The 23,630-nt window shown below is 45.1% G+C and overlaps 1 protein-coding gene across 2 annotated transcripts in view; it reads right to left on the bottom strand.

Moving 5' to 3' along the window:
- Positions 1 to 615: 615 nt before the first annotated feature.
- LOC119167590 (uncharacterized) overlaps positions 616 to 23,630 on the bottom strand; it is a 190,976-nt gene continuing 167,961 nt past the window's right edge. For both annotated transcript variants that reach the window (XM_075866078.1, XM_075866079.1), the window contains exon 5: positions 616 to 743. In XM_075866078.1, the coding sequence (XP_075722193.1) occupies positions 643 to 743 (101 nt within the window). In that variant the 3' untranslated portion in view covers positions 616 to 642. The remainder of the gene's footprint in view (positions 744 to 23,630) is intronic.

Genomic DNA, 23,630 nt, shown 5'->3' on the forward strand with positions numbered 1-23,630 from the left:
TTATTCGAGCTGTAAGGACAAATTACAGTGATTGTAGCCGCAACATGACATTGCCTGTTTTGTCATTGTCTTGTATAAGGACCATTACTTTATGGCTCGACACTATTTATGTATACTATAGAGTGCATTTCAACAAATATGGCACCAATTTGGCTGGTTAGAATAGTGCCAGCAATAAGTTGATGCCAAATTAGGTTACTGTTCCTACTTGTCACTCTCTACAGTGAACAGCTAAATGCACCGATTGTAAAACGCTAACATAATGCAACAAATTAATCACGGGAAGCGCTCTGCAAGCTGGTTTACAAGAAAAATAAATGTCTAAAAAAGTGTTAAAAGATCTAGCAAAAGTGTTTCTAGAATCTTGGCAAGAAGTTTACTAGGCTTCTTATAAGTATAGTAAACATTTACAAAAGTTCTTTAAAAAATTTAGAACAACGTTTTTAGACTTCTTGCTAATTAGTAATTCATTAGTAACTGCCATCCATCATTACAATAATCTGTTTTGCTTGGAGACAAGATGGGCTTTTAAACGTCAGCTCATTATTATTTCAGGTGTTGCCTGGAATGTATCATACTGTACATCGAAAAGTGAATGCGAAATTTTAACAAATCTTGTTCCATACGTTAAACCTTTTATTCTTAACAATGACCGCAAACTTTGTCCCAAAACTTGCATGCTTTATAGTAACTATAACTATACAAAGGAATTGAGGGGCTGGCCAGATACTTGGTCCAGGAACCTGCACACATACAAAAGGCACAAACTGTTTTCTTCGAACAGACTTCTATCAGTGCAACGAAAATTAGCAGGCTAGCTTAGCAAACACATTATCGGCCCAGTAGCATATATATGAAGCTAGAAAATTTGTTACAGCCAAAAAGCAGCAGTCGAACAATTGATTTTTTTCTCGCCCAGCGCGCTTTAATTTCGGTATCTTAGAACCATGAGTAGTCGAAATTAATGGCTTTCACAACAAATCTGTGTTTAAGAATCAAATGGTGATTTTGGCAACACCCCGAATTCTAATTCCATCCAAGATACTCTAACAAAAGACACAGTGAAGTAAAAAATGCTACAGTATTCCAGAATGCCTTCTGTCAGTCATCATTAACAATGTTAAACATGATTAAGTATCACTATAATATATCACATATGGTTAGGTATTAGTAAAGTTAGGTATGATTAAGCGTGACAGAAAATCACTTCATTGTACTTTCGGCATTAAATTCAAGAAGACAATGAACCAAGGTTACAAAAACATTAAAACAAAATATTCAGTCAATATTACAGTAAAAATTAAACCATTGATCTGCTACAGCCTTATTGATATGCAAAAAGTTCCATCTTAAGTGACTAACTACAGATTACACAAAAATTAAAGAAGACAAAATCTTAGGAAGCAGCACTGACACATTCAGAGACGGGTTTTGTGCTTGCAATAAAATTCAACCCTAAGAACAGAAAAATCTGCCTTTGCAGATAAGTTAGGTGGCATTTTTGAGGTCGGCAGGAGGGACTACATGGGCATGTGTATTTTCATCATGTTTGGTCCGCAAGTGCAGAGAGTGTCTCCACGCACCATGTACCCCTAAATGTTGTTATGAGAAGGAGTCTGACTCTCGTTATGAGAAGGAGTCAGGCGAAGGCACCGTTCCGGTGCTTTAAAGGTGGTTATCTGACGCACTCTTGTAATGCTTGATCTGCGAGGCGTGTACAATATTATTGGACCGCACAGCAGATGATGATGTATAGATGGGTCTGATCTCATGTGACAGGTGTTGCTTGGCGAAATACAGGCTAAGGTCTCCTGTAATAATACAAAAAGTTTTTCCGATGGACCCACCCGACTATGAGGGGACCAGAGTAAAACGAGGGTACCGGGAGCAAAATGTACGTCTCGATGTTCCGCATTATATCGACGACGTTGGTTGGTCTGCGACGCCATCAGCAGAGTGCGGGCGAGCTGACGGGCATGATCGGCTCGCGCAATCGCGTCGTGGCGTACTCACTGGTGGACGAGGTGTGAGCCGAGATTACTATGTCCTGTGGTAAAATCGGCAGTCTTCTGTACAATAAGTAGAACGGCGAAAAGCCCACTGTGTCGTGAGGTTATGAATCATATATAAAAGTTGCGTAGGGTAAGGCAAGTTCCCAGTCTCGGTGATCGGGCGACACGCACATAGCGAGCATATTTGTGAGAGTACTGTTAGAGCGTTCCGTAAGGCCGTTTGTTTGAGGGTGGTAAGCGGGGGTCAGTGTGTGTTGCGTGGCACAAGAACGCAGGATGTCCGATGACTTGGGATAGAAATGTACTGCCACTGTTAGTGAGGAGTTGTTTGGGGCACCGTGAACCAATATAACGTCCCGTAACAATAATTCAGTGACGTCGATTGCATAGGTTCGCGGTAAAGCTCGGGTAATAGCGTAGCATGTAGCGTAATCTGTAATCACGGCTGTACATTTGTTTCCCAATGTTTATGTGGGAGCGCAGCGATGGCGTAGTGGTTAGAGCATCCGCCTCGCATGCAAGAGGTCCGTGGTTCAAATCCCGGTACCGCGCAGTTCCCAACCGGATTAAAAAAAATCCGCGTGTTGATGGAACTGCATTAAGAGGCCTGGGGTGCGGCCTCACCGGCAAACACCGCCGAGAACGCACTCCCTCACCAGAGAAGGATTGGCCACCCTGGTGCAGTATCTGGCCACTACCTCCCACATGCTTACGTCAAATACCTCACGGCCCTCAGTCCCCAGCAGCTGCGAAGCAAATGACCACGGCGGCAGTCAAATCTGCAACGCAGCAGAGGGTGCTAAGAATCTCTGGATCCAGACAGGCCGCCATTGGAACCTGAAACTGGCAACGTTTAATGCTAGAACCTTATCTAGTGAGGGAAGTCTAGCTGTACTATTCGAGGAGCTAGAGGGTGTTAAATGGGATATAATAGGGCTCAGTGAGGCTAGGAGGACAGATGAGGCCTATACGGTGCTACAGAATGGGCACGTCCTTTTCTACAGGGGCTTGGCAGACAGAAGATAACTGGGAGTGGGGTTCCTAATTCACAGAAACATAGCTGGCAACATAGAGGAATACTATAGCATTAATGAAAGGGTGGTAGGTATCGTAATTAAACTGAATAAAAGATACAAGATGAAGGTAGTACAGGCTTACGCGCCTACATCCAGCCATGATGACGCTTCAGTTGAAAGCTTCTATGAAGACGTGGAATCGGCAATGAGTAAGGTAAAAACACAGTATACTATAGTGATGGTCGACTTTAATGGAAAGGTAGGGAAGAAGCAGGCTGGAGACCAGGCAGTAGGAGATTATGGCATCGGTACTAGAAACGCCAGAGGAGAGCTACTAGTAGAATTCGCAGAACGCAATAATTTACGGATTTTGAATACCTTCTACCGAAAACGAGAAAACCGCAAGTGGACATGGAGGAAATGGCCAAAATAAGAACGAAATAGACTTTATAATGAGTGCACACCTTGGAATCGTGCAGGATGTGGAAGTGATTGGCAAGGTACGATGCAGTGACCATAGAATGGTACGGTCTCGAATTCGCCTAGACTTGAAGACGAAACGACAGAAATTGATACGCAAGAAGCCAATCAATCAGCTAGCACTGAGAGGGAAAGTACAGGAATTCAGAGTGTCGCTGCAGAACAGGTACTCGGCTCTTAGTGAGGAAACCAACCTTAGCGTAGGTACAATGAATGATAATCTGATGAGTGTCATTACGGAGTGTGCAGTGGAGGTTCGAGGCAGGGTAGTTAGACAGGACACTGGCAAGCTTTCCCATGAAACGAAGAACCTAATTAAGAAGCGTCAAATGATGAAAGTGTCAAGTACAACAGACAAAATAGAACTGGCACAGCTTTCGAAGTTGATTAATAAACGTAAGGTATGCGATGTAAGAAGGTATAACATGGAGAGAATGGAACACGCTCTGAAAAACGGAGGAAGTGTCAAAGCATTGAAGAGGAAACTTGGGATAGGCAAAAGTCGGATGTATGCACTAAGGGACAAAGAAGGCAAAATAACTACCAATATGCATAGGATAGTTAAAATAGCGGAGGAGGTTTACAGAGATCTGTACAGTAGCCGAGACAACCACGACCGTAATACTATAAGAACTAGCAGTAACCCAGATTACACCCCACCAGTAATGATAGAAGAAGTCAGAAAAGCTTTGAAGAGCATGCGAAGGGGCAAAGCTGCTGGTGAGGATCAGGTAACACCAGATCTGCTGAAAGATGGAGGACAGATTGTGTTAGAAAAACTAGCCACCCTGTTTACGAGGTGTCTCCTGACGGGAAGAGTACCAGAGTCTTGGAAGAACGCTAACATCATCTTAGTACATAAGAAAGGAGATGACAAGGACTTGAAGAATTACAGGCCGATCAGCTTGCTCTCTGTAGTAAACAAGCTATTTACAAAGGTAATTGCTAACAGAGTAAAGAAAACATTGGAATTCAATCAACCAAAGGAACAAGCAGGATTTCGAACAGGCTACTCAACAATTAACCACATTCATACTATCAATGAGGTAATAGAGAAATGCTCAGAGTATAACCAACCACTATACATAGCCTTCATAGATTACGAGAAGGCGTTTGATTCAGTAGAAATATCAGCCGTCATGCAAACACTGCGGAATCAGGGCGCAGATGAAGTATATATAAACATTCTGGAAGAAATCTACAGGGGATCAACTGCTACCATAGTGCTTCATAAAGAAAGCAACAGAATACCAATCAAGAAGGGTGTAAGGCAGGGGGACACAATTTCCCCAATGCTATTTAACGCGTGCTTACAGGAGGTTTTCAGAAGCCTAGAATGGGAACAGTTAGGGATAAGAGTCAATGGAGAATACCTTAGTAACCTGCGCTTTGCCGATGACATTGCATTGCTGAGTAACTCGGGGGACGAATTGCAACTCATGACTACGGAGTTAGACAAGGAGAGCAGAAAGGTGGGTCTTAAAATTAATCTGCAGAAAACGAAAGTAATGTACAACAACCTCGGCAAGGAGCAGCGCTTCGAGATAGGTAATAGTGCACTTGAAGTTGTAAAAGACTATGTCTACTTAAGGCAGGTAATAACCGCAGAGCCGAACCACGAGATTGAAGTAACTAGAAGAATAAGAATGGGGTGGAGCACATTCGGCAAGCACTCTCAAATTATGACAGGTAGATTGCCACTATCCCTCAAGAGGAAGGTATATAACAGCTGTATCTTGCCGGTACATAGCTATGGAGCAGAAATCTGGAGACTTACGAAGAGGGTTCAGCTTAAATTGAGGACGACGCAGCGAGCAATGGAAAGAAAAATGGTAGGTGTAACCTTAGGAGACAAGAAAAGAGCAGAGTGGACTAGGGAACAAACGGGCGTTAAGGATATCATAGCTGAAATCAAGAAGAAGAAATGGACATGGGCAGGGAATGTAGCGCGTAGACAGAATAACCGCTGGTCATTAAGGGTAACTGACTGGATTCCCAGAGAAGGGATGCGGGTTAGGGGGAGACAAAAGGTTAGGTGGGCAGATGAGATTAAGAAGTTTTCGGGTATAAATTGGCAGCAGCAAGCACAGGACCGGGTTAACGGGCGGAACATGGGAGAGGCCTTTGTCCTGCAGTGGACGTAGTCAGGCTGATGATGATGATGAAAGAACCTGCTTGTGGCAGGGATCGTAGAATCGCCTTGAGAGCCGCAAAGATTATTGGCAAAATGACTTGCTCGTTTCCGGCTGTCTCCGCCGAGATCGCATTTCTTGAAAAATTTTTCCTCAGCAAGCTGCTTTGACCCTTCCCTTTGGTAGTCAGTGGCTCCTTGGCTGTGTCTGGCCCGGCAGAAAGTTCTACTTCAGCATGTTCCTGGGCCCGCACTTCTTTGCCAACGCGATGTTTTGGTGCTGAGCTCTTCAATACTTCCGAGTAAGAGTCGTGGCGCCACTGTTTTGCATTTCCTTGTGCCGCAGGAACATCTTCGACTACATCCGCATTAGGTGCTGGACCACTTTGTATCTTATGGTACCCTTTTACATTTCTCTCTCTTTGTGCCGCTGATGCCAAACAATTTCGAGAGCAGCCTGAGAACGACGCCGGATGTGGTCCAGCACAGTTGGCACACTTAGGTTGACGCTTCGAGGTGCATTCTTTGTAATCATGTGCACCCGCACATACCTTGCATCTCTTGGTTCCCCTGCAAGTCTTAGCCTTATGTCCATATCTCCGGCAGTTGTAACACCTTACCAATTACTCAATGTATTCTTCGACAGTGTGAACCGTAAAGCCGAGAGCAACTCTTTTTGGCAATGGCATGTCATGTCTAAACTGGAGTATTACATTACGTATGGGCTGCATTGTGGCACTTCCATCTTCATTTCTTACCCATCTCTTTTGTCGTGTGACTGAGATTACTCCAGCATCTTTAAGATATTCCAGTAGGTCATAATCACTGTATTCGAGTGAAACATCTCTTGTCTTTGCTAGGGTCTTCATGTAAGACTGAGGTATCATCACATGTACAGGCAATCCAGCCAGACTCTTGATCAGCAGCAACTTGTTTGCCGAGTACAAAGACCGTACACCAACACAAAAACTTCCGTCTCTGTTGATTTTTGATGATGTCACTTTCTCATTGATAGCGGAGATTATCTCTGATGATATGCGATTGGGATTCACCTTCCAGAAGGAGTCCTCGGCAGCGATTGGTCTGAACACCACCGGTATCCCCGTAGCTCGGTTCTTGTGATGGGTGACCACCGTGTAAGCTCCCTCGTCTTCCTTGGGTGCTTCTGTATCCATATGTGTCATGTCATTAAGGGAATACGTCGATGTAGCGTCATCGTTGTCAACCCCTTCTTCCTCCTCTGTACGCCTCTTCTTGCACTGCGAGGCCTCGCTGTTCTCTGTATGGGACGTCGATATTGTTGCTGAGCCTGCAGCAACTTGAAGTCGAGCGGGATGGATAAGTGGTGCTCGGCTTGGCGCTAGCGGCATCTCGTTGTCCCCCATACCCGGGCTTTGGCAGGTATGAGGCACGGGCCCGCTAAGGGGCAATTCTGATCGCGATGCGTAGTGAAACTCCGACTCAACGATGTTTAGCTGCCACTCTGAAGACAGTCCACCCACCGCACACACTGTAAAAAGATCCTGAACTCAATATAATAACTGAATTAAGAGAGCGAAATGAAGCTACGGGCTTCTTCCATTCACTTCTTCTTCCTTCGCTGTTACTGACACTGACAGCTGAGTATCACCCATAGAAAACAAATTCAATCAGTGTTCCAAGTTTGTTAAAATTCCTGAGGGTTACGCTGGAGTAGACGCCGAATACGAAAGACTTAGGGCCATTCACCGCAGAGCAGAAGGAAAACACAGACGCACGGGTCTACTTGAACATTACCACGACTGTCAAAAAACGCATGACCGCATGAGACGACAACTGGATAGACTAGGCAAAAAGGGCTGGCGGGAATTCCGCACTTCGCTACCGCCACTTACACCCGAGTCAAAATTATGGAATGTTCTACGCTTTTTAAGTGGGACAGTAACACATCAACAACCATTTAGAGCCTTAGCTTTAGTGAAAAATGTACCGGAAACGACCATTGCGGACGAATTTTGTCAGCGTATTACACGACCAAGTACAGCCAGGCACACGCCTGAATAGATTAAGTCTGTTGGAGATAGTAAAGCATTGATTAACTTTTCTCTCAATAGACATCATGATGACCTAGATCATCCGTTTTCACTACAAGAATAAATAACGCTCTTGTAGCGTGCCGACAGAGGACAGCAGCTGGTCCTGATGGGATAACATATGCAGCATTAAAAAAACTGGGTCCTGTGGCCACATATACTTTGTTGAAGATATTTTATGATGCATGGACAACATAGTGCCTTCCACCCTACTCGAAAGTTGCAACAGTGGTTCCGATTCTCAAAGTCAGAAATACTCTTTATCCATAGATTCTTTCCGTCATGTCAGCCTGACTAGCTGTCTTCGTAAGCTTATGGAAAAGATGATAGACGCTAGACTTCAGTGGTAGGTAGAATGTACGAACGTGCTTCCAAAAAAATATGGCAGGCTTTCGTAAACGCCGCTGCACCATGGATGCCATTCTAGACATTGTAACTTATGTAGATCATGAGAGGAGCTGTGGAAGAATCGTCGTTGCAGTATTTCTAGATATAAAGCAACCATTTGAAGCAACCAGCCACGCTCATGTACTACACGGTTTGATTCTGTTGGGAATAGTTGGCAGAACCACTAAGATGGATTGCAAAATTCTTAAGAGACAGGAAAATCTTCATAGACACAGCTGACGGTAAATGTAAAGAGCATGAAGTTAGTCAAGGGGTTCCACAGGGTAGCGTAATAAGCCCATTTCATTTAATTGCGTTATGGCTGAAATATCCCATATCTAATCTATTTGCTTGAAATGTTTCATATATGCAGACGATCTGTGCCTTTGGGCATCAGGCACAAGCATTCAAGCAGTTCAGCAAAAACTTCAAGATGGGCTGACAATAATCAATGACTTCTTTGAAAGTAGAGACATGATTCTTTTTGCATGAGAAAACGTTTGTACTTCCAATCACAAGGAAATGCCTTAAGAAATTAAACTTCAGATAGACTCTCAGCGCTTACAACTTAAGCGACAGCACAAATTTTTAGGGGTTATTTTAGACAGACGTCTGTCTTGGGCACCATAGTTAAAATCATTAGAGGACAAAGTCAAATCCCTAATCAATATATCACGTCGACTGACCGGAGTAAAATGGGTAGTTCATGTTCTTCCTTATTGCGTGTATATTTAGCGATCATTCGACAAAGAATAACTTACTCTGCCCCGCTTTTACATGGAATATCACGTAACTTAGAGGAGAGGATTTAAAGATTGTTGGCCAGAAGCCTTCGTACATGTCTTGGTATATCACGAGCGTCTGCCAGTGCTTTAGTAATTGCGCAGTCTCGTCAACCGACTTTCCATGCTATGAAATTTACGGAAACTTGCCGGCATTATCTTTGGTTGGCAACTCAACACGCTAATCATTCCTTATACCGAGCTATTCAGGAGAGATCAGCTGCAAAAATACATAAAAATATAATAGAAATGAAGAGTTCACTGCCTACGCCCGAATACTGGCCTCCATGTGTATCCCACCCACCATGGCGACTCTCTATCCCAGATATTACAACTTCGATTCCGAGATTAAATTGTAAGATTGATATGGGCACAATTGTAATAAAGCAATTAACTTTAACACACCTTTATACCAATTATGAAGACTATACTAACGTGTACACCGACGGATCATGTCTGAATGAAAGCTCTACGTCGGCATTCTTTTTACCTGCATACCAAGCGAGAAAAGCTTTTAAACTCAGCCATTTCACAACATCCACAACAGCCGAACTCTATGCAATACTCTGTGCTTTACGCTTCATATGTTTACAGCCAGTTCCACGTCGATGGGTAGTTATCAGTGACGCACAATCCTCATTAGTTTCTTTAAAAGGAATCAGCTTGGGCAACAAAGCTAGTGAGCTCTCACATGAAATATAGAGGACGTACGCTATAGCAAAAAAATCAAAGCACACCATAATGTTCCAGTGGGTGCCAAGCCCCTGTGGAATCACAGGAAACGACATAGCTGATCACATTGCACATGCAGCACACCAAGAAGATAATATATCACTGCTACCTCTACCGATGAGCGATGCACGGTGTCTAATAAATAAGCTGAGCTGTCAACTGTCTGAGGAAACCTGGTTAGAAAATGGTGCGCAAAACTCTCTGTTGTATAACATTGATCCCAGTATAGAATATACTATTCCGTTAAAGGTTAGCCGACAGGTAGAAAAATCATCAATAGGCTTCGACTTGGTACAGCCTACACGAAGGCTTTCTTGTATAGAATAAGAAAAGCTGGCAGTCCTACCTGCTGATGTGGAGAAACTCAAGAAGACATGGAGCACATTCTTCTGCATTGTAAAAATCATGACGTACCTCGAAAGAACCTTTTTCAAAAACTCAATTTTTTGGATTAGTGACCTCCATAAATTGCAAAAATTTGGGTCCATGACCAAAAGGAAAGCCACAAGCCACTGCAGCGTGTGCAGTCGTTCACTTTCTGGAGAAATCAGATATAGTTCAAAAGTACTAAAACAACACACTTCACTGTTAACCGGTATGTTTCATAACAGTTATTTCGTGTTTCACTACGATATTTTTAGGAAAAACTTTCTGAAAACAGTTGAGTATTTAAGCGACAAGATCACCTTAGGCATTTTATTGAACTTTCAAGTTTTGTGTGAACACTTAAATTGGCGTGATTAGTTGTGTTTTTACAAACTCAGTGTGGTGCGGACACATTTATATGTAGTGTGGACACATTTATCTGTGGTGTGGACACTCAGCTTTGAAAAACGGGAACTCATTGTGTAAGTGTTGTGCTATGTACATATGTACAGCCTTGTGTTTGCTACAAGATGTGCGGTGTCGACTTTTGTGCAAGAGAAGAGGAGTAGCTGGCGCCACGTATAGGGACCAACCCCTTCTTACATACATTTAATTAAAAAATATACACATACATCAAAGAAGCTGCAACGTCTTTGATCAAGCGTGCTAGGGTACACAAGGTCCTCATCACCTATCAGCAGATAATATTTATCTAAACCTACTCATAGCGTGCGTGTGTTAAAGATGGGTAATGTATAAAAATATTTATATTTCACATTGTTTTTCATCGTAGTTTTCATATTACACTGAATATGTATGTACTTCAATATTTGTTATAATGCCGATGATGCATTACGTATTTATCGCTAAGGAACAGCTTGGTTTGAATATTTGACTGATGTTATTCTGTTCGTTGTAGTCTTCCTCGTTTATTTATTATTTGTATGCATTTGTTGAACATTTTTATGCGCTGTTTTGTTGTACCTGCCCGAAGTCCCGCACGAAGAGTGGGCCAAGCCAAGTGATACTCTCTCCTTTTGCCCCCTTTGTGGGCATTTTGTGAAATGCTTGAATAAATCCATAAATAAAAATAACATATATAACATACTGAACACCAAAACCTATTTAGAGTCTCGTGTTTTTCGGTTATAACGTGCTTGAGCGCTGAGCCACAGATAATTAATTTTCCTATCACTTCAGTTTGGGGTCTCTCCAGTGGTGACGAAGATAGAATGAAGGCTTCCAGAGCTTGAGGAGACCACTAGAAACAAGGATGCCTCCAGGATGGCAAAGGTATCACAGATTTTCACAGTCAGCGCTCCTTTTAGCGTTGCTTAGACAGAGTTCGTTAAAAATAATGCGCGTGGACGTGGACTCCCATGAACAGCAGCACGTGTGAAGTTGTGAAGAAAAGCGAGGGCACTTCACCACGCAAGTGAATGAGACAGCGGTAAGTCAGACATCATTTCGGCTAGTGCGAAGAGAGAACAAGGCGATGGCAGATTGGTCAGTGGACTCGCGATGTAATGCAAAAGATCGCCTGTAGAGCAACCTTGATGGAGGGGGGGGGGAAATATCACGAGATGAACACTGGCGGTACCCAGGACGATGAGGTTAGGCGGTCGCCGCCGAAACGAGAAAAGCTGCGTTTTTTTGATTACGATAGGAATTATAAGGACACTCTCGGCTGGATTTTGCCACCGGCGTTGGCATCGACGTCAACGTGGGCGTCACCGCGTCACTCACCGTATATGTATGCGTATCTATATATAGGAAAACGCGAGAAAGAAAAAAAAACAGCAAAGGCTTTGACGCGCGGAATCGAACGTGGGACATCCACATCATGACTGCGAGGAGTAAACCACTAAGCCACCGACGGGCACGTCATGCAACGGTCAAACGACAAGCTATTCATATCCACCACTTACCACTGTTGGCAAGCTTCTCGGACGGGGGGGGGGGGAGCCTGTCGTGTTTTCAGCATTATCAGCAAGATGGCGCAATGAGCGCGTGGTTACTCTCATATCTCACGGTTCCTTTGGACGTGGAGGGGAGGGGAGTGGACGATCTCTCACGTGCCCTGATCTCCCAGTGGGGAGGATTATACGTCTGGGCTGGCGTTGGGCTTGCACTGAAACGATTTTGTTGTATTTGCGGGGCGCACAGAGGTCAATGCAATCGTTGCACAGCCTCCGTTTGTGAAAAGGGCGTGCTTTCCAGACACAGCGAAGTAACAACTGAGACGCTTATTCGCGTTCCTCTGTACCGGTGAAGATGTTTCATGCGTCATTTGTGCGCAAGAAACGTGGGGCACGTTTCGATCTATTTGCCATCAGGCGCGTGGCGTTCCAATTTGTTGCTATTGCGTTCATTGCTTCGCCTTTGCGGCAAAGCTGTGACTTTTTCTTTTGCAAGGACCTTGCAGAATCGAGACGATACTCTTCTTTAGTTGTTTGGGAAGGAGGAATATGGCCGTGTGTCTGTAGTAGTGGTTTGTAAGCAAAGACAAATGCAGTGACCATGAAACAAAGAAGTGCGTGTGGGACTCCGCTCTGGCGAGCGAGCCCAACCGATGCGATTCGTAAAAGCTCTGTTGCCCTTATAAACCTTGCCTGACTCTTCAGAGATACGTGACGATATGACCTTTTGAACGCTAACTTGCGTATTGGGAGCGATAGCGACGTTTGGAGTGTTGCTGTCGCTGTGACGTCATCACGTGACTCACCTAAGCCGTTGTCAGTGCTTGCTTTCAACTCCGAATAGGTTCAACATAGAGGTTTGTTCATACGCTCGTCACCGCATACCGGACGCATTCGAGGCCACCTTAATGTGAATGAGCCCTAATAAGGCGTCGCGGCACCGATACACTTGACTGATAAACGAAAATTGAAGAAACAACTCAGCATTCATCCTCAAGTGCACAGCTCACTCTGCAGTCACTTTTCTTTATTGCAAAGCATTTCTTAGAGAGCTTCGGCAACATTTAGCGCATTTATCTATCTATCTATCTATCTATCTATCTATCTATCTATCTATCTATCTATCTATCTATCTATCTATCTATCTATCTATCTATCTATCTATCTATCTATCTATCTATCTATCTATCTATCTATCTATCTATCTATCTATCTATCTATCTATCTATCTATCTATCTATCTATCTATCTATCTATCTATCTATCTATCTATCTATCTATCTATCTATCTATCTATCTATCTATCTATCTATCTATCTATCTATCTATCTATCTATCTATCTATCTATCTATCTATCTATCTATCTATCTGTCTGTCTATCTATCTATCTATCTATCTATCTATCTATCTATCTATCTATCTATCTATCTATCTATCTATCTATCTATCTATCTATCTATCTATCTATCTATCTATCTATCTATCTATCTATCTATCTATCTATCTATCTATCTAGCCGCCTATGACTTTTAGCTCTGCGGGCCGTTTCGATAATAGCATAGATACCGAACTTGGTATGCCATAACATGTCTGCATGAAGAACGTATTTGACTAGTCATAACATGAAAAAAGGGTATGAACGTCATGAATGTCATGATTTATATTTCACGGTCCTGCTGCCCTTGCGGTGGTTTCGTTCACATGACATGTTGCAAAACTGGCATTGTATGACATGACTGCGTGGCAAACATGAGAGACCCTAACATTTAAATCACGGCGTATACATCATGAGGAGACCGCCAGGTGGCGCCGAGGAGTGCACACGCGTTCACATCGGCTCCAATAATCATCGTGCCTAGCAGCGATTAAAATCATGTGACTACCAGTGAAATTACGGGAATTGCGCAGGAAGACGTCAGGTACACGCTAACACCACCTTTTTGGACAAGCGATCCCGGTTTCCTCTGAGAAGTGAAGACCTTCGGCAGAGCATGCCAACCCGCCACGCTAAGCCTCGCGGCGAAGCGGAACGCGGAGCCCTGGCAGCCAGCTCTTGGCCCACGCGTCGCGCTGCGCCTGCCCGAACCCCAATGGACAACGACCCAGAACTAGCCCAGGCACTCATGGCCACAGATGACTCAGACATCGAAGCACAAGTGAGCTCTGCAGTGGACGCCAACGGAGATTTCTTTTCACCTGACGAGGTGCTACAAGGGGAATCTACTAGCGACGCCGAGAACGAGGAAAAAGACTCTGCGGAGGAATGCGACGACGAAGTCAGGAAGGGTAAGGGGCTGGTAGCAATCTCATTGCGACTGCGAAAACGCATCAGGAAACAAGAACGTGCAGCCAGTGATGACAGTGTTGCTCGAGGCGTAACTGAGAGCAACAACTCCGACGCTAGGACGCTTGCAGGAGAGCGACGCGGAAGAGCATCTGAAAGGGGCCGAAGACGAACGCGCGCAGGGACGCTGCCCAAAAACAATATGATGGTTATCATGCGGCCCAGACCAGGGTTAGTTGTGAAGGAACTGAAAGCATGCCAGGTTGCGCGAGCGATAGAACATGCGAGCGGTGACCCGGAAGCCTGTAACAGCCACAAATTTTTGCTTCGCCTTCGCAACGGATCAAACAAAATTATTGCAAGCACTCCGTACGAAGATGTAGCACAAAAGATCTTGAAGATAAAAACACTGGAGCTCAATGGCACCAACTATCCCGTAAACACCTACATATCCACTCCTGCTGGATACTTCAAAAGAGTGGTGCGCCTATTAGAACGCGAAACGCCAGAAGCTGAACTACTGAGCCATCTCCGAGTGCGCACTCAAGGAGTGACAACTGTTTAAGCCCGCATGCTCGGACAGTCACAAACTGCAGTGATCACGTTCATTGGAACAATACTGCCGCACTTCGTGTATTATTACGGTGGTGAAATGCCGTGCGTGCCTTATCAACCCACACGGCAGTACTGTAAACTCTGCAAGAGCCAGGTACATAGGACGGATGTTTGTTCCACACCAATGACAAAGGCGTGCAGCATTTCCGCCTAAGAGACCCACCTAAGGACCACACTTGCAATCCGGAATGTGCCCTGTGCGGTGGATGCCATCCCACGGCGGCATCGGAGTGCACCAAAAAACTCAAACGCGTCCTTCAAAAGGGGCGGTCGTTGCTGTCACACCACAAACCGCTGGCATACTCAAGAGACGCTGGTTCAGCCCGGACCACGAGGACTCTGCACCACCAGGCGGGGCCTGTTCCAGTTCCCGATCTAGGTCTCGATCTACATCCCGATCCAGATCCGGCTCTCGAGACTGCTCCAACTCCAGGAATGGTTACCACAAGCAAGCCCAAGCAAAGCAACAACACCACAAGGGCAAGAAGGCGCAGAAAAAGAAAGAAAAGAACCAGGTGAGCTGGGCAACAAAATCTTCCCTACACTCACACCAAACACCACAACTCACGCGCTTAGAACGTGAATGAGAGATAATGTGGGTGAGAATAGGTGACCTAGAACGTGAAAATAGGGAACTAAAAAAGCAACAAACGCAGCACCAGCAACAAAACCCTATAACCGCCCAGAATGGCCAGATATTGCAGACCCAACCGAATGCAGGAGGCGACTCAATGATTACGTGATGATGATATATGTTGTTTAATGGTGCAAGGGCCATTGATGGCCAAAGAGCGCCAGGAAATGATATCGGATGAGAGCAATGGTTATGGTAAATGGCTGTAAAAGGGCCTAAATTTCTGCGCTCTAAAGATGCGTAAGACATACATTTATTAAAATCATGAATCATGGCATGCTTAACTTCACTTTCATAGTGAAGTGAAGCATGCCTGGTGAGAATGTGTCTTTAGTTATCATAACATCATAAAATAGGAGCGTTATATTAGACCGATTTCTCGCCAGCGCCCTTGGCCCCAAGGGCCGGGAGACAGGTGCTCTTTTGGATGTAGCATCCGCAGCAGCAACCTCCTTTCGGAGGCCGTGCTACCGATAACTTGAGTAGATAACATGGAAAGTATTTACTTCCTTTAAGAATGCGTTCCATGCATTATATTTAAAAAGAGGTTCGCAACCAACAAACATAGCTGGGTGAAGGGTCCTTGTACGCTAGTGGAAAATGCTTTTTCCTGTAAGCCTCTAGCTCAGAGAATTCAAGGAGTATGTGAAGTACGGTAAGTGGACGGCCACATCTGTGACAGCTGGGTGGGTCACCACCGGACAAAAGGTGTGTGTGCGTGCTGTGTGTGTGTCCTATTCTAAGCCGACGGAGACTGACCTCTGTACGGCGTGTTTTCGACGTGGGTGGCCAGTTACCGAGGTATGATTTAATCAAGTGTAACTTGTTATGAGTTTGTTGATCCCATAACTTCTGCCAGTAAGCCCTGAGCTTTTTCCGTATGTTTGGTTTTAGGTCCATTATAGGGACAGCAACTGAAGAGTTGGCGGAGCTTCCGTTAATTGACGTGGCGAGCTGGTCGGCCAACACATTTCCTTCAATCTCGCGATGTCCTGGCACCCAGCACACGACGATATGTTGCTTGGAAGTATAGGCTGCGCAGAGTATTGAATAGAGGGATATAACTATAAGGTTTCTGTATTTTTAAGACTTTTCAACGCTTTTACGACACTCAGAGAGTCTGTGTATATAACTACCCTTGGCGTATTCAATTGTTTGATGTGTTTAACGGCTACGAGTAACGCGTAAGCCTCGGCTGTAAAAATGCTTGTGCTGGTAGACAGAACGCCGGCATCCGAGAAGGATGGGCCGACCGCCGCATAAGACACGCCAGTATGGGACTTGGATGCATCGGTATAATATTCTGGACAGTCATATTTATGTTGCAGCTCTAAGAAATACATCCGAATGTGTATGGGGGAGGCATGCTTTGTGACAGCTACGAAAGATGTGTCACAGTCTATAACCAGCCACTTCAATGGCGGGAGCCGCAGAGCGGGGGCGCTGAGGTGGTATTCAAGCAGTGGGACATCTGTTTCTTCACCTAGGTCTCTGACACGCAGCGAGAAAGGGCGTGCCATTGCAGGTCGATTGTAAAAAAGTTGAGAGCTGGACAGGTCGTTGATGGTGGAAAATGCAGGTTGCTCACTGTTCGCATTTACTTTAAGGAAATACATGAAGGAAGAATAAGTTCTCTGCAGATGGAGTGACCACTCGTCCGATTCTTCATAAAGGCTTTCAAATGGGCTTTTTTTAAAGGCGCCTGTGGACAGGCGGATGCCTTGATGATGAACAGGGTCTTACATTTTCAGAGCGCTTGGCGTGGCAGAGTGATAGACTATTGCCCCATACTCAAGACGTGAGCATTTAAGGCTTCTATACAGATTCATTAGGCACTTTCTGTCGCTGCCCCACGTTGTTCGTGACAGCACCTTTAGGATATTCACTGTTTTCGAGCATTTATTTTTAAGATGTTTTATGTGCGGTACAAAGTTTAACTTCGCATCTAAAATTATACCTAAGAACTTATGTTCTGTGTTTACGGGTAGACGCTCACCCTTAAGGACCAGTTCAGGTTCAGGGTGCAAGCCTCGTTTTTGTGGAAAAAGGACACAGGTGCTTTTCTGTGGGTTCAGTTTGAACCCGTTTTCATCAGCCCATTTGGATACCTTGTTAAGGGCGAGCTGAACCTGTCGCTCACAGATCCCAAGAGAACACAATTGAAACCTATCTACACATCCTCGACATGTGTTGAATAAAAAATATTACGGGGGATGTACAGACGGAGAGAATTCATTTTTATAATAAAGAGCGTACAGCTGAGCACCCCACCCTGTGGCACTCCGGTTTCCTGTACAAATGTTCGGGACAGAACATTGCTCACTCTAATGCGGAAGGTACGATCAGACAGATAGCTTTCAATGACACTGAACATATTACCGTGTATACCTATGTGTGAGAGGTCTCTCAATATTCCAAACCTCCACGTAGTATCGTAGGCCTTCTCCATGTCGAGGAACACAGATAAGAAAAACTGATTATGAACAAAAGTTTCACGTATGTGTGCCTCGATACGTATAAGATGGTCGGTGGTAGATCGGCCCTCTGTAAACCCGCACTGGTATGGGTCGAGCAATTTGTTTGTTTCTAAGTAGTGGAGTCAGCGGCAATTATTCAATTTTTCAAACAGTTTGCAGAGGGAGCTTGTTAACGCTATAGGTCTGTAACTTGATACAGTAGAGGGATCATTTCCCTGCTTCAAAATTGGAATTATAACAGCCTCCTTCCCGGAGGAGGGGATCAAACCTGAAGACTGTATGCAATTATAAAGAGAGAGGAGGGTTTTTTTAGTTGCGGAGGGTAGTTCCTTCAGCATCGCGTACATTACGTTGTCAGAACCTGGGGTAGATGTATTACAGCAGCTGAGTGCTGTTAGCAGTTCTGCTAAGCAGAACGGTGCATTATATGCCTCATTTCTTGCGGATTTTCTTTCTAACTTTAGTTTTTCTATTCGTGCCTTGTAATTCTGGAAGGATTCGGAGTAGTGTGAGGAGCTCGATATGTGTTCGAAATGTGTGCCAAGAAAGTTGGCTTGATCCTCCAAGCTTTCCCCGAGGCTATTAACTAGTGGAAGAGAATACGTTTGTTGGCCCCTAATTTTCTTTACCTTATTCCACACTGTTACCTTATCTGTGTACGAGTTGATACTCGGTATAAACTTTGTCCAGCTCTCTCGTCTAGCTTGTCGACGCGTTCTCCTTGGCTGCGATTTGACCCGCTTGAAATTTTCCAGGTTTTCTGCTGTAGGGGAATCGCGAAGCAACGCCCATGCTTTGTTCTGAGTGGTCCGTGCTTTCCTGCATGCGTCGTTTCACCATGAAACTCGCCGTTTAGAAGACATACCGCTCGTTTTGGCAATACATTTAGATGCGGCATCAAGTATAAAAGCTGTAAAATACGTGACAGCGTCATCTATGGTTAGGGCAGACAGCTCAGTCCATGTCATGCGTGTAAGAGTTCTATACCCTTCCCAATCAGCAGAGTCAATATTCCATCGAGGAACCTGCGGGGATAGTTGATCTTTGTTCGGCGCACTCAGGATGATTGGCAAGTGGTCACTCCCATAAGGGTTTTTAAAAACGTTCCACTTAAAAACAGGTAAAAGGGACGGTGATGAAATGCCAAGATCTATGGAGGAGTACGTGTTGTTTGCAAAGCTAAAATACGTAGGCTCCTTTATATTTAAAAGACATAAACTAGAAAAGAAAAGGAGCTGCTCAATGAGATGTCCTCGCGCATCACAGTGAGCATCGCCCCACAAGACATTGTGTGCATTAAAATCACCTAGAACCAGAAACGGCTCTGGGAGTTCATCTATTAATGATTCTAGATCACGTCTGTGTAGCTGTTGATGCGGTGGTATGTACGCAGAACATATGGTAATGAGTTTTTTAAAAAGCACAGCTCGAATGGCCACTGCCTAAAGGGCCATTTGGAGCTTCAAATGCTGGCATGCTTTACTACGATCAACTATAATGGCTACACCGCCAGATGGTACGACAGCATCCTCCCGGTGTTTTCGGAAAATAATATATTGTCGTAGGAAGTCCTTGTGCTTAGGAGTTAAGTGCGTTTCTCGCACACGTAGCACTTTCGCGTTAAACTTACTCAGAAGTTCTTGGACGTCATCTAAATTTCTAAGTATTCCCCTTACGTTCCACTGTATGATTTTGTCTATAGTAGAAAAAAAGGGAAAAAGTGCTGTGTGCAAAGAAGACGCCGATTAACTCATTTTACAGGGCCTTTGTCAGGCCCTGTAATCGGCGTTCTGTCCTTTTTGGGGCGGTCGAGAGAAGCTCGCCGCTCCTTCGGCGCTTCCTGCGCCCTTTAGCTTGAACTGGTGTCCATAGCCTCTTGCGAGGCACTGGATGCCCGCTCTAAAGAGGGATCTGTGTGTCGCTTAGACTTCGCCTCGATCGACGAAGTCTTTGTCCCCACCAAGCTGGGGGTTGATGAAGCCCCCTTGGCCTTGTGATTGCCCTGGCTGCTGACAGATCTTGTAGAGGTCACTGGTGTGGACAGGCTGAATGTGGGCAGGGCAGCGCTGGATGCTCCCGCCGTAGGCGCTTGTGGCATTGGCCTCGGCACGTTAGGCGCGGTCCGGGCAACTGCCAAGGGCCTTTGTGGTGCCGCCCCTCGTCGCACCACTTCGGCAAAAGGTGTTTTTAGTGCTAATGATAACAAGACCCGTTGTCTTGCTTCCCTGAATGTGATATTTTCCTTAAACTTTATAGTTATTATTTCTTTTTCTCTTTTCCAGGCTGGGCACGCTCTGGAGTATGTGGGGTGACTACTTTCGCAGTTAGCGCAGAGTACCTCGTCATGACTACATTCATCAGCACTGTGGCCGGTTGTGCCACACTTAGCACACATCCATCAGCTGCCCTCGGCAGCTCTGGGATGCATGACCAAATTGCTGGCATTTGAAACAACGCCTCGGGTTGGGAATGAAGGGTCGGACATAAAATTTTACATAGCCAGTTTCGAGAGTCTCAGGTAAAGTGGTTGAGTTGAAGGTGAGTATCAAGTGCTTTGTTGCTATTTCATTGTTGTTACGTCTCATTTTGATGCGCTGGACATGTATTACACCTTGGGCCTTCCATCCATCAAAGAGCTCTTCTTCACTCAGTGTCATCAAATCTTCGTCCGATACCACGCCCTTCACTGTATTCATGGTACGGTGTGCGCTCACAGAGACGGGGATGTTACCAAAGGCTACGAGGTGCGAGAGTTTATTGTACTGTTCCTTGTCTTTTAATTCGAGAAGCAGATCTCCACTTGCCATCTTTGTGGCCTTATAACCGGTTCCAATGGTCTCTCTCAAGCACTTGGCCACAAGAAAGAGTGAGATTGCTCTAGCTTTTGTAGATGATTGTTCGCAGTAGAGGACATGGTATTTTGGGAAAGTTTCTCCGTTTTTGGGCCAAAGTAGTAAAGTTGCGTCGGTGCGTACCCTTTTCGAAGCACGATCAGTTAAAGAGGGGGTCGAGTATTCCATGAGAAAATGTGTATTTTTTGGTAACGGCGCCTACCACCCACCACGGAGTCCAACGAGGAGACGTGGCAGAGCAAGTGGGCATGTGTGCACAACGCCAGCAGTACGCCGTTACTATAACCCAATATGGTTTACCCTAGTTTGAATAGCCACACAAGGTTAACCCTTGCCGCCAGGAAAAACAGAAGTAAATTGGAGAGAGGAGAGATTAGGAAAGATTGAAAGTAAGAGGGAAAGACGAAGATGAAGAGAGGCAGAGACAGCAAAAGGCGACTGTCGGTTTCCCCTGGGTGGGTCAGCCCAGGGGTGCCGTCTACGTGAAGCCGGGTCCAAAGGGGTGTGTTGCCTCTTCCAGGGGGCCTTAAAAGTCCAATCACCCAGCGTCGGCTCAACCCCCAGGATCCCCTTTTCCCCGGACACGGCTCAGCCATGCACGGCTAGGCGTGGGAGGGAGCCAAAACTCCCCCATTAGCTCGGGTACGTGGTGTCGCTACACACCAAACGCCCACTTGCGCAGGCGCCCCTGCGGAGTCAATGATTACGTCGTCGATGCTGAAGGAAACATTAAAGGAAGTTATACCGACAGTTATAGTGCAAGTAATGATAAAGGTAGATAGAAAGCTAGATATTCTGAACAAGAAAATCCAGGCACAACACATCGAATTCACGAAAACCTTGCGAAAGCATGCCACAGGCATCAACATCAGAGGAAAGCTGAAAACATTTACAACAGGCCCGGATTGTCGTTCGTGAACCAGGAGATGCGTAACGGCTTCATATCAAACGCATCGTTCAGAAAAGTGTGAAATATGGGAGTGGAACTGTCGTGGTTTTAGGTGGAAAAGATGGCAACTGTTGCAGCTGGTGGCGTCGCAACAAAAGTCACCTGCTGTCATAGCAGTCCAGGAAGCCGGAACACAACCAAAATTACGGGGCTACGAAACTTACAGTACCGGGGACGCAGAATGGAAAGTTGCTACATTAGTCGATAACTCAATTGCAGCAATATGTCATCAGCCCATAGAAGAGGCAGATATCCCGAATATCATAACAGAAATAACCTACAAAGGGAGCCGTAGAAAGAGCGCCTTAGTACTTAATATCTATAGCCCCCCAAGACAAGATAAAGCAACGTTCGACAAGCTCTTCCAAGAGACAGCAAAACTAGCGAAAGGGAAATCATTAATCATAGTTGGGGACTTTAGTGCCAGGCATGCAAGCTGGGGATATAAGATGCAAGACAGCAAAGTCAAGAATATCGCAAGACAAATAGAGAAACTGGAAAAGACGCTGTTAACTGACCCTGCAATACCAACGAGAATAGGTAACAGCGTATCCATGGACACAAGTTCGGACTTGACGATAGTACACAACTGCCACAGCGTGGACTGGTACAACACCCTTGAAAACCTGGGCAGTGATCATTACACACGAAGCACCACAATCCGCACCGGCTGAATCCGCAAACACGTCGGCACAGCCAAAATTACAGACTGGCATGCATATAGAAAATCGTGAAAAGCGCATGTGACTGCCATAGACGACTTGGACGAGTGGTGCAAAGTAATTTGAAATGAAAAGCAAATGCACACCAAAACCGTCGCCCCAACAGATGACACCCCAGAAGTAGACGCTCACCTTCTCCACCTGTGGGAAGCAAAAAGAAACCTCACTAAAAGATGGAAAAGTCAAAAGCGAAATAAGGAACTCAAAGCGAAAACTAAAGAAATAACACAGCAAGCCGAACAGTACGCTAATCAACTCGTGACAGCCAACTGGGAACAATTTTGCGATTATCTAAATGGAACTTTAGGAACAGCAAAGACATGGAATATCCTCAGAGCCATGATTGACCCTCTGAAAACTAAACGCGAAGGACCAAAGTCTCTAGAAAGATTATTGCACACGTATCTAGGCACACGAGATGACCTCCTTCAAGACATCTTTATTAAGTGTTTCGGCGCCCGAGCCATCACAGCCCCTTACCACGCTAAATACACTGAGCTCCCAAACTCTGAACTGGATGCACTTTTCACGCATGCCATGGTCAGAGCGGCAATCGACAGCATGAAACGCAACACAGCGCTTGGGGCGGATCAAATCACCAATGCCATGATTCGAAACATGAATGACGAAGCCACAACAGCGCTTCCAAACTTCATTAACAAAGACTGGGTGAATGGCATTATACCTCAGCAATGGAAGCATGCTGTAACAATTATGATACCTAAACCAGGAAAGAAATCGGCAATAGAAAACCTCAGGCCAATCTATTTTACCTCATGCTTACGCAAAGTGTTTGAGAGATTAATAAATACCAGTTTCGACGGCACTTTCAACAAAATAACTTGTTTCCAAACACCATGTTTTGTTTCCGCTCGAACCATTCCACGCAGGACATCCTTCTGCTTTTAAAAGGAGAAAGTACTAACAAATGTTCCAAAAGCAGGAGAAAACATCGTCATGGCCATCGAAATAAAAGGCATTTTCGACAACGTAAGCCATAAGGCCATATTAGATGGGCTAGCAGCGACAAACTGCGGTCAAAGGACGTACAACTATGTACAGAGCTTCCTGACTAAAAAAGCTGTTGTTATCAGATTAGGAGAAGGCGAATCCAATGTCTTCCACCCACCGAGAAAAGGCACACCAGAAGGCGCTGTGATCTCACCTACGCTTTTCAACATAGCCATGATAGGTCTAGC

Source organism: Rhipicephalus microplus, chromosome 6, assembly GCF_043290135.1.
Source record: "Rhipicephalus microplus isolate Deutch F79 chromosome 6, USDA_Rmic, whole genome shotgun sequence".
In the NCBI taxonomy this organism is placed as follows: Eukaryota; Metazoa; Arthropoda; class Arachnida; order Ixodida; family Ixodidae; genus Rhipicephalus; species Rhipicephalus microplus.